General features: G+C 43.7%; 1 protein-coding gene across 3 annotated transcripts in view; it reads left to right on the forward strand.

Moving 5' to 3' along the window:
• Positions 1–15,591, forward strand: part of TENM2 (teneurin transmembrane protein 2) — a 1,355,200-nt gene that overhangs the window by 1,165,431 nt on the left and 174,178 nt on the right. For all 3 annotated transcript variants that reach the window (XM_043913490.1, XM_043913492.1, XM_043913491.1), the window contains one exon: positions 5,652–5,753. In XM_043913490.1, the coding sequence (XP_043769425.1) occupies positions 5,652–5,753 (102 nt within the window). The remainder of the gene's footprint in view (positions 1–5,651; positions 5,754–15,591) is intronic.

Raw genomic sequence — 15,591 nt, forward strand, 5'->3', positions numbered from 1 at the left:
ATTATTTTCCTACATGGACCATTACAGAATATCGAGTAGCATTCCCTGTGCTCTACGGTAGGTCTTTATTATCTATTTTATGTACAGTAATGTGTACATGTCAATCCCAATCTTCAAATTTATCCCTCCCCCACTTACCCCCTGATAACCACAAATTTGTTTTCTATATCCGTAACTCTTTTTCTGCTTTGTAAATAAGTTCATTTGCACCATTTTTTAGACTCCACATGTAAGCAATGTCATATATTTGTCTCTCTCTGTCTGACTTACTTCTGTCAGTATGACAATCTGTAGGCCCATCCGTTTGCTTTGTGTTTTAAACTCAAAGGCTTCATACACACACCCCACGCACGGTAGCTGGCTTAGCTGGAGTCTACAAAGACCCAGTGGAATGGGCAATAGCAAATCCAGTAACAGCGGCACATCTATAGAGAGCTGTCCATGTTCCAAGTCCCCTGGACTTGGCCCTTTTGGGGACCAGATCAGTCAACCCATAGAGTAGTTATAAGAGGTCAGGATGACCAATATTCTGTTTTCCAGTTGAGGAAGCCCAGGCTCAGAGAAGTTAACTTGCCTAAGGTCTCACATAGCTAGTAAGAAGTGGAGTCAGATTCAGCTCTCCAGAGCCTGCGTTCTTAACCACTGAATTGCTTTGGATTGTAGCCAGCTAAAACCCTCTTCCCTTCCACGCAGCAAGTTGTCTGGGGCCCATGTTATCTAAAAATGGCTTCTGCCCTCCGTCAATTTTATCCACATGGACACAGACGGCGGTGGTGAGATGCCCTTCCCCCTCAGCCATTACCCTTGCTTCTCTGTCGGAGCTGGGAATAGCAATTCTCCCTGGAGGATTTCTCTTGTCTGGATGTAGCTCTAAGAGAAAGTCAAAGGTAATCGGCCTAATAGTTGGGCAGACATCTTGATAGAGCAATGATAGTAATTGGCCTGAAATGTAGGGAAAAGAACAGTGTTTTATTTGGTTCAGAGATTCTCCCACACATATCTATTATCGGACCATTCGCCGTCAAGAACAGCCAGGAGCGCCGAAAGCCCCTGTGATATGAAACAGAGGGAAAGACGTTAGACGGGTGTCAACCAGCCATCAAGCTAAATATACCTTTGACTCAGGGAAGTCTTCCGATGTGTTTTGGAGAGAAGCAGCCTGCTTCCAGAAATGAGTTTCATCTCAGGGGACTATAGAGTGGCATTCTTGAAGTGTGGTGCACATTTCAGGGAGGCTGGCCTCCGCTTGAGTAAAAACCCCATTTCCTGGTCTAACTCTCATCGCCCGCCTTGTTTCCTCAAGAAAACTTCAACCAGGATGACAAAAAGGAAAACTGATAAGATTTCAAGAGTAATATTTAAATTGAGTGTTGGAAAAAGGTGACTGAGGGAAGTAGGTTCCTTCTATATTTCGGCAGTATCACATAATTGTTGCTTTCCTCAAAAACTGTAGAAATGCTTCCAAGATAAGACCTGGGGGAAATTGAATGAAAAGTACTCTTCATTGCAGTTTTTGCTTATTCTGGATCCTCCTGTCCTCTGAGATGTGTGTGCATACACACACATGTATACACGTAAACACTTTAGTAACTCTTTACCAAGGATCTACTGTGTGCCAAACATTGAAAATACCTCAGTAAACAGTTCAAATCTAATCTCTTCCTCATAGAGCTTGATGAGAGGAGACAGATAGGTTAAAAGTTAATTATAGGAGCTAGGGGAGGATAATGGAAAGGGTACAAAACCCAGGTTGAGGGAAGTAGGGAAGGAAGATTTTGTTGTTTAGTTGCTGAGTCATGTCCGACTCTTTGTGATCCCATGGACTGTAACCTGCCAGGCTTCTCTGTCCATTGACTTCTTCAGGCAGGAATACTAGAGTGAGTAGCCATTCTCTTCTCCAGGGGATCTTCCGGACCCAGGGATTGAACCTGTATCTCCTGAATAGACAGGTGGATTCTTTACTGCAGAACCACCGGGGAAGCCCAGAGAAGGAAGACATCTAGAAGCTAAATGTTTTCTAAACTGAGACTTATAGATAAATACCTCAACTAAAGAGCAAGGAGTCTGTGCAAAATATTTGGTCCTTTTCCCCGGGACTGTGGTGGTTAAGACCTTCCTATCTTCGCTGCTCTGAGGATGCTCGGTTGGAGAACAGGGAGCTTTGGCCTCAGCTGTGTCAGTTTCCACTAAACCATTCCCAGACCCAGCTGCTCAGTGAGAATCAAGCTCCACTTTGCGGTTGGGGTGGCTTCTGAAAATGCAAGCTGGATGATGTCATTTCTATTTTGAAAACTTTTCATTTGTTCTCGTTGGTCTCAGAATAAAATCCAACTCATCCATGTGGCCTCCAGGGCTCTGGAGGATCTAGGTTTCTCCAGCTTCACCTTATGTCACTGTCTTCCTTCTTTCTACCCCCCAGCCACATGGGATTCACCTGTGCTCTTTTCCACCACAGGGCCTTTGCATATCTTCCTCCTGTCTGAAATACTTTTGTCTTGCTCTTCCCTTGACTTTTCTAGTTCACCCTTATATGTCACCTGCATGGAATAGTGAGGCCCTCCCTGGCCATCCTCTCTAAGTAGCTTCCTCCTCTTACTCCCTTTCACAATATCCCATTCTCTTCAAAGCACATATCACGATTTGTGCAGGGCTGGGCAGGGGAGGGGAGTTACACCATGCTGCCTAACATGTGGCGTCTTAGTTCCCCAACCAGGAGTCAAATCTGTGTCCCTGCATTGGGAGTGCATAGTCTTAATTACCGCATGGCCAAGAAAGTCCACATATGACGATTTTTACTGTATTTGATTAGTTTGTTTAACCTGTATTCTCTATGACAGTGGAAGTTCTGTGAGGACAGGGACTATGTCTTTCCTAGTCACCACTGTATTCAATGGTGCCTTGTAGGGTGCCTTGTTATCATTCTCTAGGCAAGAATACTGGAGTGGGTAGCCATTCCCTTCTCCAAGGGATCTTTCTGACCCCAGGGCTCGAACTTGGGTCTCCCACATTGCAGGAAAATTCTTTACCATCTGAGCCACCAGGGAAACCCCACTAATATATATAACAGATGCTCAGTTAATAAAGTAAACCCCTCTTTCAAGGACCGTGGCAGGTCTGAGGTCTCACCCTAATTGTAAGCTAACACATTATTAGTCAGCCACAGCCTCATCAATGTTATCAGAAGAGGCGGTGCTCCTAGGTAAGAGACAACAGGCTTTATTCCTCAGAGCAATGTAATATTGAGAATATCAGCCGATGTGCAAGTTTCCCAAACACCAGTCCCCACAGGGCGACACAGACAGGCCCAGGTGACAGCTGCAGGGGCAGCGGCTTACATTACGTAGAACTCTTCGCTTACGCTACTCCAGTCTCCAAACGGGCAGTGAGCCTGCCCGTGCTTTTCTCCAGAGGGAGACGTTCTCTTTATTCTACTGGACAGTAACTAAACCTGCCCTTTGCTCTGAAGACAGATGCTATATCTCCTAAGGCTGTTCACTGTACAGACAGCCTTTCAAAAGATAGTCCAGAGCTAAGGCAGTCGGTGCCTCTGCTCATAAAACATTCAGAAACACACGACACCCATGGCGAGTTATCTCCAGCCATCATGTGAAATTGCTGGCTTTTGACCTGCCAAAGCAGCTACCTCGTATGATTCAACCTAATGCTTTTTGAATGAAAGCAGGAAAGGGACAATGAGTAGATGAAACATGAAACAAATTGATAGCCACTTGGATGCTTCTCAGCCCACCTTTATAGAGCCAACTTCAAGGATTTGATTCTGCAGTGATAATTGTTGGACACTAAAGAAATTGGCTTGGGAATTTCCTGGAGGTCCAGTGGTTAGGACTCTGCACTTTCACTGAGGGCACAGGTTCACTCCCTCGTCCAGGGACTAAAATCCACACAGCCAAAAACAAAAAAAGAAGAAAAGAAATTGGCTTGATACTGATTTTGGAAACACAGATGGACTGCTTGAATTCTCCTACTGCCAGAAACCAACCACAGCCTGATTCTAGAAAATGAGAGCTGAGAAATAAAACTATGGAAAGAAAGCATGGTTTGGTTTTTCAGTCCAGAGTAGAAATAAATGGGAAATTCAGTTTAAAGGAAGGCCTTATCATTCCATTAGGGACAATTAGACTTCATAGTCTCATGCGCATCACTAAGCCAATGTCCCTAGCTCTCCATGGACTATGTCATGTCATCTTTGGGGCACAGTGGCTTTTCATCATCTTAGTAATTTAGAACCTGAAAGTCTAAATGTGTTTATTTGAATGTAAGGCAAAATGAGGATAATAATAATCATAATTTTAAAAGAATACATCTACTTCTGTGCAGACCCAAATCAACATGAAAAAGTTCCAAAATGATCCCTTTGAAGGCATTTCTTGAGAGTACACATAGCAAAGTAAATCATGAAATAAGATGGCTATACAGGTGAGAACAAGGGTGAACTAATTGATTTTCACACACACAAAAAATAATAAGTTCTGCAAAAAGCTAGGCATAAAAGGACTTTTGTACCACCCCAAACCTACTACTTAATGAATCCCCAAATCATGCCAAAATTGATCAGTCTTAGGTATTTAGACTTACTTTCTTTAATGCAGGGGAATTTTTTACTCTGCCAACCTGATATCGGGAGCCATCTCTGTCATTTGGAGAATCATTCTCTATACTTGAGGCTAAAAGTTGATACCTCACATCTCAAACCAAATCTCAGATTGATAGGGTGATACTGGGGGCAGGCTGGGGCTTACAGTGTTTAAAAACTTAAGCCAGAAAGATAAAGAACATTACAGCATACTAACACATATATATGGAATTTAGAAAGGTGATAACGATAACCCTATATGCAAAACAGAAAAAGAGACACAGAAATACAGAACAGACTTTTGAACTTTGTGGGAGAATGTGAGGGTGGGATATTTCAAAAGAACAGCATGTATACTATCTATGGTGAAACAGATCACCAGCCCAGGTGGGATGCATGAGACAAGTGCTCCGGCCTGGTGCACTGGGAAGACCCAGAGGAATCGGGTGGAGAGGGAGGTGGGAGGGGGGATCGGGATTGGGAATACATGTAAATCCATGGCTGATTCATATCAATGTATGACAAAACCCACTGGAAAAAAAAAATAATAAAAAAAAAAAGTCAAAAAAATAAAGTATACAGGAGGCATTTTCAGTTGCTACTTGTAAAATAATATTTTTATAATAAGATCTTACATTTAAATAGCACTTTGCAGTTTAGCAAATAAATCAAGGAGTACGTCAAAAAAAATAAGTAAATAAATAAAAATAAGTAATGACAAAAGAAAAAAAAAAAAAACTTGCCAGCATAGAACATTGCAATTTTTAAATTCAGATAAGTAGTTTCTTTTGAGAAAGGGAAAATTGTCACAGTACTATGCTCAAATTCCTGCCTGGGCTAATCCCATGGAGAGCAGTGGTTACATCCATGCACTGTCCAAGTTGCCCTAGTTCCCACCCATCCCTGTTCCCCTACTTCACCCACTTCTCCTTACCAGCCCCCAGGAGGCATCTGAGGTTGCTGCCACTGCTCCTGAAAAACAGTAGGTGGCTGGCTACCAAATTGCTTCACCAGCAGGCAGAGCAAAAAGTAATTGTTCACATTCTCTCTTTTTCAGATTCAGTGCAGGACTGTCCACGTAACTGCCATGGGAATGGTGAATGTGTGTCCGGGCTGTGTCACTGCTTCCCAGGGTTTTTAGGAGCAGACTGCGCTAAAGGTATTTACCGCCACTTCCCTGCTATGATTGGAAAAATGGAAAAGAGACTTCTTAGTGGGGCTGGGAGAGGGAGCACCAAGGTTGCCTCCCCAGCAAATTCCACTGGGATATCTTGTAAGCCTGTGCAAGCTATGCGTCCTAACACTTTGGCAAAGAGGAGACTTTGATATATGACAATTGGCCAATATACCTATAAGAGCAGGGCAGTTATCCTTGGCATTGAGGTGTGCTGAGAAGAAAGATTTGCTAAAAATGAGATGGTTAGATTTCCTGTAAAAGCAGAAGTGAATTACCATCACTCCTTTCTTATAATCATTAACTTCTGTGTAATGGAAGATTAAGCATCTCAGGGTTAGTAAATTTCATTCATTCTGGCCAGCTACGCTCTTAATCTAGGAAGTGCTATTTATCTTGGTGGAATCGGTTTTAAATTGTATTATTAATTTATCTACACTGCTTTGCACAGAATGACGGGGGCCCTGGGATTCTTGGGGGAAAGGTAATAGAAGAAAGAAAATGACTCTCACAAAAACAGGGGACTTAGTGGCCCATATCTAGCTAGCAAGAGACCTTGAGTTTGACCTTCAAGTGATGCTATCACAGGCAAGTGCAGTGGAGAGCTGAGCTTCTCACACTTTTTAGACATGGTACATGCTGCATACACACACACACAAGTATTTGTTCATGATAAATACAGCTATAAAATTAAAACGAGACTTTCATAAAACAACACTTCATGTTTCTTTTCTATTCTGTCCTATTTCACTTTTAAAAAATGAAATACATTGACTACAGTGATTCCCCACCCACCAGTGAGTGGATCTGAAAAACAGCAGTAGAGAGCTTCCAAGCCTTTGTTCAGGAGTCAGGCCTTCCTGGGTTCCAGCCCCATTCAGGATCTCTGTGGCCTTTAGCAAGTGAACTAACATTTCTGAATCTTGGTTTCTTCCTCTGGAAAACTAGGGAATTTCTTCCTAAATTCATTGTGAGGATGGAATGAGAGAATATACCCCCAAGCTCTTAGCAGAACACTTTGGGAGCCCTTGGAGGGTTTAGTTTTACCATCTTTTATTTACACATGTCATAGTATATTTATTTATATATCTGTATACTATTTCCATCCTTTTATGTGCTCTTCTTCAAAAGACCATGCTGCCTTGACATTCTAAGAGAGAGGCAATCGTTAATAAAGCCGCTCTGTAAATGCTAAATAGTACCACCCTCACCACAATGGCTTGGGAAAATTGTATGGTATTTTTGAATATTCACAGTATTTCAAAGATTTGCAATTCCCACATCCTTCCGAATGCTGATTGATAAGTGAACAGGACTGTGGTTTGGTCGCACCTGTGTGAGACTCATTGCTAAATGACATCACCTACATTCATATCCTTAACCACAGGATCATGTCAAAGGTTTGGTAAACCTGTCAGATGCAAAAGGAAAAGAGAGCAGGGATCCACCGGACCAGACCGTTCTCTCGGCCGCTTTTCTCCTTACCACACTATGCCCAAGGGCATGTGGACACATCCCCCAAGTAGACAGCAGAGACTGGCGCTCCTTGGCTCCAGTTCTGATGGGCTTTGATGGAAGCAGGTAGATGACACCCTGCCTCACGGTACCGAGCACTTTTTCTGAGCAAAGGCTTTAAAGTAGGGAAAACCTCAATAGCGTTTGAATGGCTTTTCTTGCATAATCTAATTTTCCTTGGAGTGAAGGCATTAATGAGAGAAAGGACAGAATAGTCCTTTTCTGTATGGCTGCAAATGGGCTGAACCCTCTGCTGCATGGCCTGCGAGCTGTAAATGTATATTAACACTGACACACTTCGATGTATTATTAATCCTAAAACCGTGTGTGCTCCGGCTGCACATCCAGGGACCGGCCTTTCAGCCCTAAGTACCCCAGCCATTTAAGAACTCCTCGCTCTCCATCCATTTGCAGATGAGCGCCCATTCTGCATTATGGATCTGTAATGGGGTGTGCATTTAGCTGCTTAAAAGGCCTCTCCGTGTGTGTTTTGCATTCACCACCTGCACTGCGGGCCCGGCTGCACGCTCTGACTGTGCATTAGTCGGGGTATATAATTGATCCTCGCGAAACAAATATCGAGTGGCTGTGAAGAGTAGTTCCTCTGGCATACTCAGAAGCCGTTCCTGAAATCAGCCTCCGAACTTGTTGTATATTTTAATTCAGCTGTTGATGCCTACAGTGGGCAAAATTGAAGTGTTTAGAGACGAAAATTGCTTTCTCTTTGTTTCCTCACTTATTCTTGGGTAAGTTGGTTTAAGAATGTTAGGAGTAAGCTTTTGCCTCTTGGCCCTGAAGATGTTACTTCCTTGGTGTTTTTTGAAATGGGCACAATCGAGCTATTTCATTAACAAGGGCAGTGTTTAGAAACACCCTAATCCCTCATTTCTCACACTTTGCTCTTTCATGTACCACCTTCATGATTTTTGTCAAATTCATGGGACATCAGAATTTTTATTTCCCTAACATATTTCTTTAACTCCACCCATGAGGTTTACATAGGTGAACTTCTTTTAAAAGGAGCCATGTCAAAATGAAAAGTTAGAAACGAAACGTGGAATCTGTTGCAATAAATAGGAAAGGTTAGTGCTGCCTCCAGGCTCCCCTGGTGGTTCAGACAGTAAAGAATCTGCCTGCCGTGCAAGAGACCCAGACTTGATCCCTGGATCAGGAAGAGCCCCTGAAGAAGGGAATGGCTACCCACTCCAGTACTCTTGCCTGGAGAATTCCATGGGCAAAGGAGCCTGGCAGCTACAGTCCACAGGGTCACAAAGAGTCAGACACGACTGAGTGACGAACACTACCTAACAACGCGTGCTGCCTTTAAATCTACTGAGAAAGAAATATTTTCTTTTCTTAAATTTTGTTGACATATAATTGATTTCCAATATTGTATTCGTTTCTGGCATACAGCAAAGTGATTCAGTTATACACATATATATTCTTTCTCATATTGTTTTCTCTTGTGGTTTATCACAGGATATTGAATATAGTTCCTGTGCCATACAGTAGGACCCTGTTGCTTATCCATTCTATGTATAATAGTTTGCATCTGCTAATGCTCAACTCCTCCTCCATCCCTTCCCCTCCTCCCACTGGGCAACCACAGGCCTGTTCCTTAGGTCTGTGAGTCTCTTTCTGTTTTGTAGATATGTCCTTTGTGTCACGTTCTAGATTCCACGTGTAAGTGATATCGTATGGCATTTGTCTTTCTCATAATCTCTTCACATAGTTCATCAGTGTTGCTGCAGATGGCATTGTTTCACTCTTTCTTATGGCTGAGTGATATTCCATTATAAATATGTACCACATCTTCTTTGTTCATTCATCTGTTGATGGACGTTCAGGTTGTTTCCATGTCTTGGCTGTTGTATATAGTGCTGCCATCAGCATAGAGGTGCATGTATCTTTTCAAATTATAGTTTTGTCCAGGTATATCCCCAGGAGTGGGATTGCTGGATCACATAGCAACTCTATTTCTAGTTTTTTGAGGAACCTCTGTACTCTTTTCCATAGTGGTTGTACCAGTTTATATTCCCATGAACAGTGTAGGAGAGTCCCCTTGAGTCCACACCTTTCTCAGCATATGTTATTTGTGGAGTCTACAATGTAGACTTTTCAAAGATGGTCATTCTGACTGGCGTGAGGTGGTACCTCATTGTAGTTTGGTTTTGCATTCAAGTAAGGAATCTTTTCCCTGCTCTGAGCAATCAAGCCAAGTCAGTTTCTCACACATTCATTTCACATCAATGATCCCCAAATTGGATCCTACTGTATAGCGTGTGTGAGCCAGCCTGACTTCTAGAGAAATTCAAGCCTTGAACATCTCAAGTCCTAAGTTTAGGATCCTGAAAATAATACAATTCACTACCTACACAATAGGTAGGTGATAAAGTGAGAAACTTGGTAAAAACAGGCACACGGGTTCAACTCTACCAGCTTCAAGTGGGTAAGCTTAATGATTAGTGCCTGATTTACTTGTGGTCTGTTAGGCCTCCATTTCAGATAGTTTCTTTTTTTTTTCATAACCACCAATAGTTATTAAGTATTAAAGATGTACCAGGCTTTGTATAAAGTACTTAATGCATACAGTCTTATCCATTCTCATATCAGCAATGTGAGATAAATCCTATTCTAACCACCCTCCCCAATATCTTAAGCTTTTTATATTAATATTAAAATCATTTTCATCTTGCAGACAGGTTGCAAAAATAGTACACAGAGTTCCCAGGGTTCATTCAGCTTCCCCTGATGTCAACATTTTAAATTACCAAAGTTCAGTTGGTGAAACCAGGAAATTAACATGGATCAATGCTATTGACTAATTTACAGACATGTTTCTAATTTTGCCCCTGTTTTCTGGTCCAGATCTCACTTTGTGTTCAGTTGTCATGTCTCCTTAGTCCCCTCCAATCTGCAAGGGCTCCTCAGTCTTTCTTTTTTTTTTCCATGACCTAGAGCATTTTGGAAAGTACTAGTGAGGCATTTCTTAGCTAGCCCCTAGATGTGGGTTTGTTTGATGTTTTCTCATGATTAGACTGAAGTTATGCAGGGACTTGCCTGGCAATCCAGTGGTTAAGACCCGTCTTCCACTGCAGGGGGCACAGGTTCGATCCCTGGTTGGGGAACTAAGATCCCATGTGTGGTGCAGTGCAGCAGAAAAAAAAAAAGATTGAGGTTATGTGTTTTTCGTAAGATGCTGTGCCTTTCTCAGTGAATTCTATCAAAGATGCACTTCTGGTCTTTAATAAGAAAAAGGTTCAAATATGGTTCTGTGTGAGGGGGTGTGTACTTGTGGGTGTGAGCACGTGTATACCTGCCCCTCACCCCTCACACGTAAGGCAGAGATGGTGGGGTGGCTCCATCCCATTGGTCCTGTGCAATCTGTTGGTGACAATGACAGATTGCCACTCGTGGACAACTTTTGAGCCTCAGAAACTCCTAGGTGTTAGAGGGAGAGGTCTGGAGCAGCCAGGGTGACGTAATCATGCCAGCGAGTGCAGAGGAGCAAGCCAGCCAGTCCCAGGGCTCCTGCCACCCTGAACGGAGCATGCCGTCTCCTGGCTGCAGCCCACGATCATGTCCTTCCTTTCTTGATAGATGTCTTTAAGAGAGCCTGAGCCCAGGTCCTCCCTCATCACAAACTCGCATTCCCCTTTGTTCCTGCACTGCCAGCTGTGCCCGGTATGCCTCAGGTCTGCCAGTTTCTGTATTGCAGGCAGCCGGCAGACTCAGGCCCTCCTGCCAGGGGGAGAATTTGCCACATTAGCAGATGAGATTCCCATCACATCCAAGCGTCCAGGTGTGCGTCCAAGTGACAGAAATTCGGGTTTGCTCTCCTGACCTGGCGCGGTGCCTCTTGTGCCCTCAGATATGTAGTGTGGACGGCAGCTCCTTGTCTCCTGATAAACCTGCCAGTCTGCATCAGGCACCCGAAGACATCCTCACAGTGAGTGAAGGAAGCAGTCAGCATGAACTGCAGAACAGTCATTCCACAGTCCCCCGGTGAACTGGGGGCTCCGAGGGGCTAGAGGTTCAAGTAGAACTGACCCTCACCCCCAGCAGAACGTATGAGGGTTCTAACACCTCGATCCAAATCAGTTCAGGGGACCGAACTTATTCATGCATCCAGCAAATGCTTATCATGTGCCCGCTGTGAGCCAGGCTCTGCACTGAGTACCAGACATAAGGTAACGAGTGAGAATGCCAGGTGTGCCTTCTGAGAACTTCCCGTCTGATGGATGCACGTGATACGGAAGTAGGAAATGTAAGCCTAAGTCCAGCATGCTGGGATGTGACTCTGAATGCTACAGATGTCATTAAGGAGAAGATAAGGAAGTTCATGAAGCAATGAAGTATGGATCTATGAAGGGTCAACTAGTTTCAGAGAATGTGGAAAAAATTCCATGGCGGAGGAGTGTAGTAAAGGAACTACACTGAAGAGCATCTTCTAGCATAGAATGTCATTAATTTTTTAATGCAATAAGCAACCTGTTCACATTCAGAGCGTGAGGAGATACGGTGTTTTTTCCTGATGTCTTGCACTGTTCTCCATCAAGTGCCTCTCCTGTCCAGCTGGAATCATGCTTATTATTCAATTATTGTTTACTTTATAGTTTTTTCTGTTATTATTAATTCCCTTGCATGACTTTCTCATTACTATACTTGTATGCTATTTGCTGTGGGCTAGATGCTTTTTTTTAAATATTTTTACCTTTTTACTTATTTGACTGCTCTGGGTCTTAGTTGCAGCACAAGGGGACTCCCGTGTGGCATGCAGGATATTCTAGTTGCTGCACAAGGAATCTTTCAGTTGCAGCACGCAAACTCATAGTTCCAGCATGTGGGGTGTGGGATCTACAGGGATTGAACTCAGGCCCCCTGCACTGAGAGTATGGGGTCTTAGCCACTGTACCACCAGGGACGTCCTGGGCTAGATGCTTTTTAACTCTGATTCCTTTTTCTTTCACTGACTTTTATTTGAAGTCTCTCATTGACTTAAGATGCTTCCTTAGCTTGTGCATAAAGCAGCCTTGCCTTTCAGAAGAGACAGACTTCTGATGGTGTGGTTTTTGATGGTAGTTTCTCAGGTGGCGTATTTGGTGCTGAACTTAAGGCCCCAACCTGCAGTAAAAATTTAACACAGCAGGGCTTTCCTTGTTCAGTAATAGCAATTAAAAACGACAGCGTCCATTGCTGAATGGCTGTCAGGGGAGGCCCAGAAATGCTGCAACTGCAGCAACATAAAGTCTTCTCTCTGGGAATTGGTCTCTGTTCCTACCGAGTTTCTGTGGGGCCTTGAGAAAAGAGGATGGGAATCTTGCCATTTTTCTCTTCAGTTCAGTTCAGTTCAGTCGCTCAGTTGTGACTGACTCTTTGTGAATCAATGGGCAGGTCTCCCTGTCCATCACCAACTCCTGGAGTTTACTCAAACTCATCTCCATTGAGTTGGTGATGCCATCCAACCATCTCATCCTCTGTCATCCCCTTCTCCTCCCACCTTCAGTCTTTCCCATCATCAGAGTCTTTTCCAATGAGTCAGCTCTTCGCACCAGGTGGCCAAAGTATTGGAGTTTCAGCTTCAGCATCAGTCCTTCCAATCTATATTCAGGACTAATTTCCTTTAGGATGGACTGGTTGGATTTCCTTGCAGTCCAAGGGACTCTCAAGAGTCTTCTCCAACACCATAGTTCAAAAGCATCAATTCTTCGGTGCTCAGCTTTCTTTATAGTCCAACTTTCACATCCATACATGACTACTGGAAAAATCGTAGCCTTGACTAGATGGACCTTTGTTGGCAAAGTAATGTCTCTGCTTTTTAATATGCTGTCTAGGTTGGTCATAGCTTTTCTTCCCAGGAGCAAGCATCTTTTAATTTTATGGCTGCAGTCACCATCTGCAAGTGATTTTGGAACCCAAAAAAATAAAGTCTACCACTATTTCCACTGTTTCCCCACCTATTTGCCATGAAGCGATGGGACCAGATGCCATGATCTTAGTTTTCTGAATGTTGAGTTTAAGCCAACTTTTTCACTCTCCTGTTTCACTTTCATCAAGAGGCTCTTTAGTTCTTCTTCATTTCTGCCATAAGGGTGGTGTCATCTGTGTATCTGAGGTTATTGATATTTCTCCCAGCAGTCTTGATTCCAGCTTGTGCTTCATCCAGCCCAACGTTTCTCAAGATGTACTCTGCATAGAAGTTAAATAAGCAGGGTGACAATATACAGCCTTGATGTACTCCTTTTCCTATTTGGAACTAGTCTATTGTTCCATGTCCAGTTCTAACTGTTGCTTCCTGACCTGCATACAGGTTCCTCAAGAGGCAGGTTAGGTGGTCTGGTATTCCCACCTGTTGAAGAATTTCCCACAGTTGTTGTGATCCACACAAAGGCTTTGGCATAGTCAATAAAGCAGAAAAAGATGTTTTTCTGGGACTCTCTTGCTTTTTCAATGATCCAATGGATGTTGGAAATTTGACCTCTAGTTCCTCTGCCTTTTCTAAAACCAGCTTGAACGTCTAGAAGTTCACAGTTCACGTATTGTTGAAGCCTGGCTTGGAGAATTTTGAGCATTACTTTACTAGCGTGTGAGATGAGTGCAATTGTGCAGTAGTTTGAGCATTCTTTGGCATTGCCTTTCTTTGGGATTGGAATGAAAACTGATCTTTTCCAGTCCTGTGGCCACTGCTGAATTTTCCAAATTTGCTGGCATATTGAGTGCAGCACTTTCACAGCGTCATCTTTTAGGATTTGAAATAGCTCAACTGGAATTCCATCACCTCCACTAGCTTTGTTTGTAGTGATGCTTCCTAAGGCCCGCTTGACTTCACATTCTAGGATGTCTGGCTGTACCCACTACCCAATCCCTCTTGGGCAAGTTCCAGCACTAAAGTCAAATATTGTCATCATTGCTGACATGTATTCAGTTCTTAGTGTGTGCAGCCACTGCACTAAACAGCTGCATAATTAACTCAGTGAATCATTAATTGTCCTATTTTATAGATGATTATCATCCCCTCTTACAGGCAAGGAAAATGAAGCACAGAGCAGTTAAATAACTTGCTCAAGATCACTCAGCTCATAAGTGGTATTGCCAGGATTCAAACCAAGCAATCCAGCCTGAACCCTTAACATTAGACCAGCCATGAGATGGATTCGCCGAAGATGTGAGTGTAGGAAGATGTGCTTTGCGTGCAGTTTGTGTCGCAGGTATTTGGACTTGAACCCCAGAAACCCTCAGAAGAGGAAACTAGGGTTTCCTAGGTAGAGAGTGGCAAAGCAGATATTTGAAACTATACCCACTGTAGAAAATTACTTAACCTCTCTAAGCCTTTGCTGTCGAATCCATAATTTGGGGGCAATAGCAATACTACCTGACAGGTTGCTGTGAGGACTAAAAAGTAAATGCACGTAAAGCACGTACACCATGCCTGACACGTATTGAGTGCTCCATAAACACTACCCAGCATTAATCTTCACAAGCCTTGGAAATCGCCGTTATCCACATTTTACAGAGCAACAGAGACTCAGAGAAAGAAAACTACTTGCCCAAGGTCACGTTGCAGGCTAGATGTTGATGCCATGTCTGGCTGACTTTGAAACTTGTGACCCTAACTTGGTTTTCCTAACTTGGTGGAAAGATCTCCTAAATGGGGAGCAGTGACCCCTCACTTACTCCCAAAGCCCTCACAGAAACTCAGCTATCTGGCTCTCCTGGCTGGCTTCATCCGCTCACCTGTTTCCCCCATCTCGCCATCAGTTTCTCCCCCAAGTGGACGTCTGCACTCAGAAGGGGAGTGACGAGCCCCTTCATCTCCACCAGTGATATAGGGGTCCTCCCTGCCACCCCAGAAATGCCCCCCTCAGAGCATCTTTGCCAAGGAAGCCACTTTCCCCTTTCACAGCTGGCTCACCTGTCTCAGATTCCACCTGTCTTTCCTGGAACAAGCACGAATGTTCCCTTAGACCCCCTGTCTTTCATACCTGTCTGCCTCTGCCACCCCACCTCCCTCCACAATCCCCTGTGATACAGACTGGCCAGGGGCCGTGGCTGCTGCCCACAGGAGTCATTCCACCGCCCAGCACAGTTCAAGGCTGAATCCCACCTCTCCTTGTTCCTGTCCTTGACCTGAGAAAATGTGCAGGGATTTCTTGGCGGCAAGAACAAGATGGGGCTTGAAACCGGGCCCTTGGTTCAGGCTTTACAGAAAGTAAGTCTCCACACTTGGCAAAGGCACCTTTGATAAAATAGTTTAAGAATCTCTGCCCATATTGAGCATGAAGTGAATGCCAGGCACTGTGCAGAGGGT

Source organism: Cervus elaphus, chromosome 9, assembly GCF_910594005.1.
Source record: "Cervus elaphus chromosome 9, mCerEla1.1, whole genome shotgun sequence".
NCBI lineage: Eukaryota > Metazoa > Chordata > Mammalia > Artiodactyla > Cervidae > Cervus > Cervus elaphus.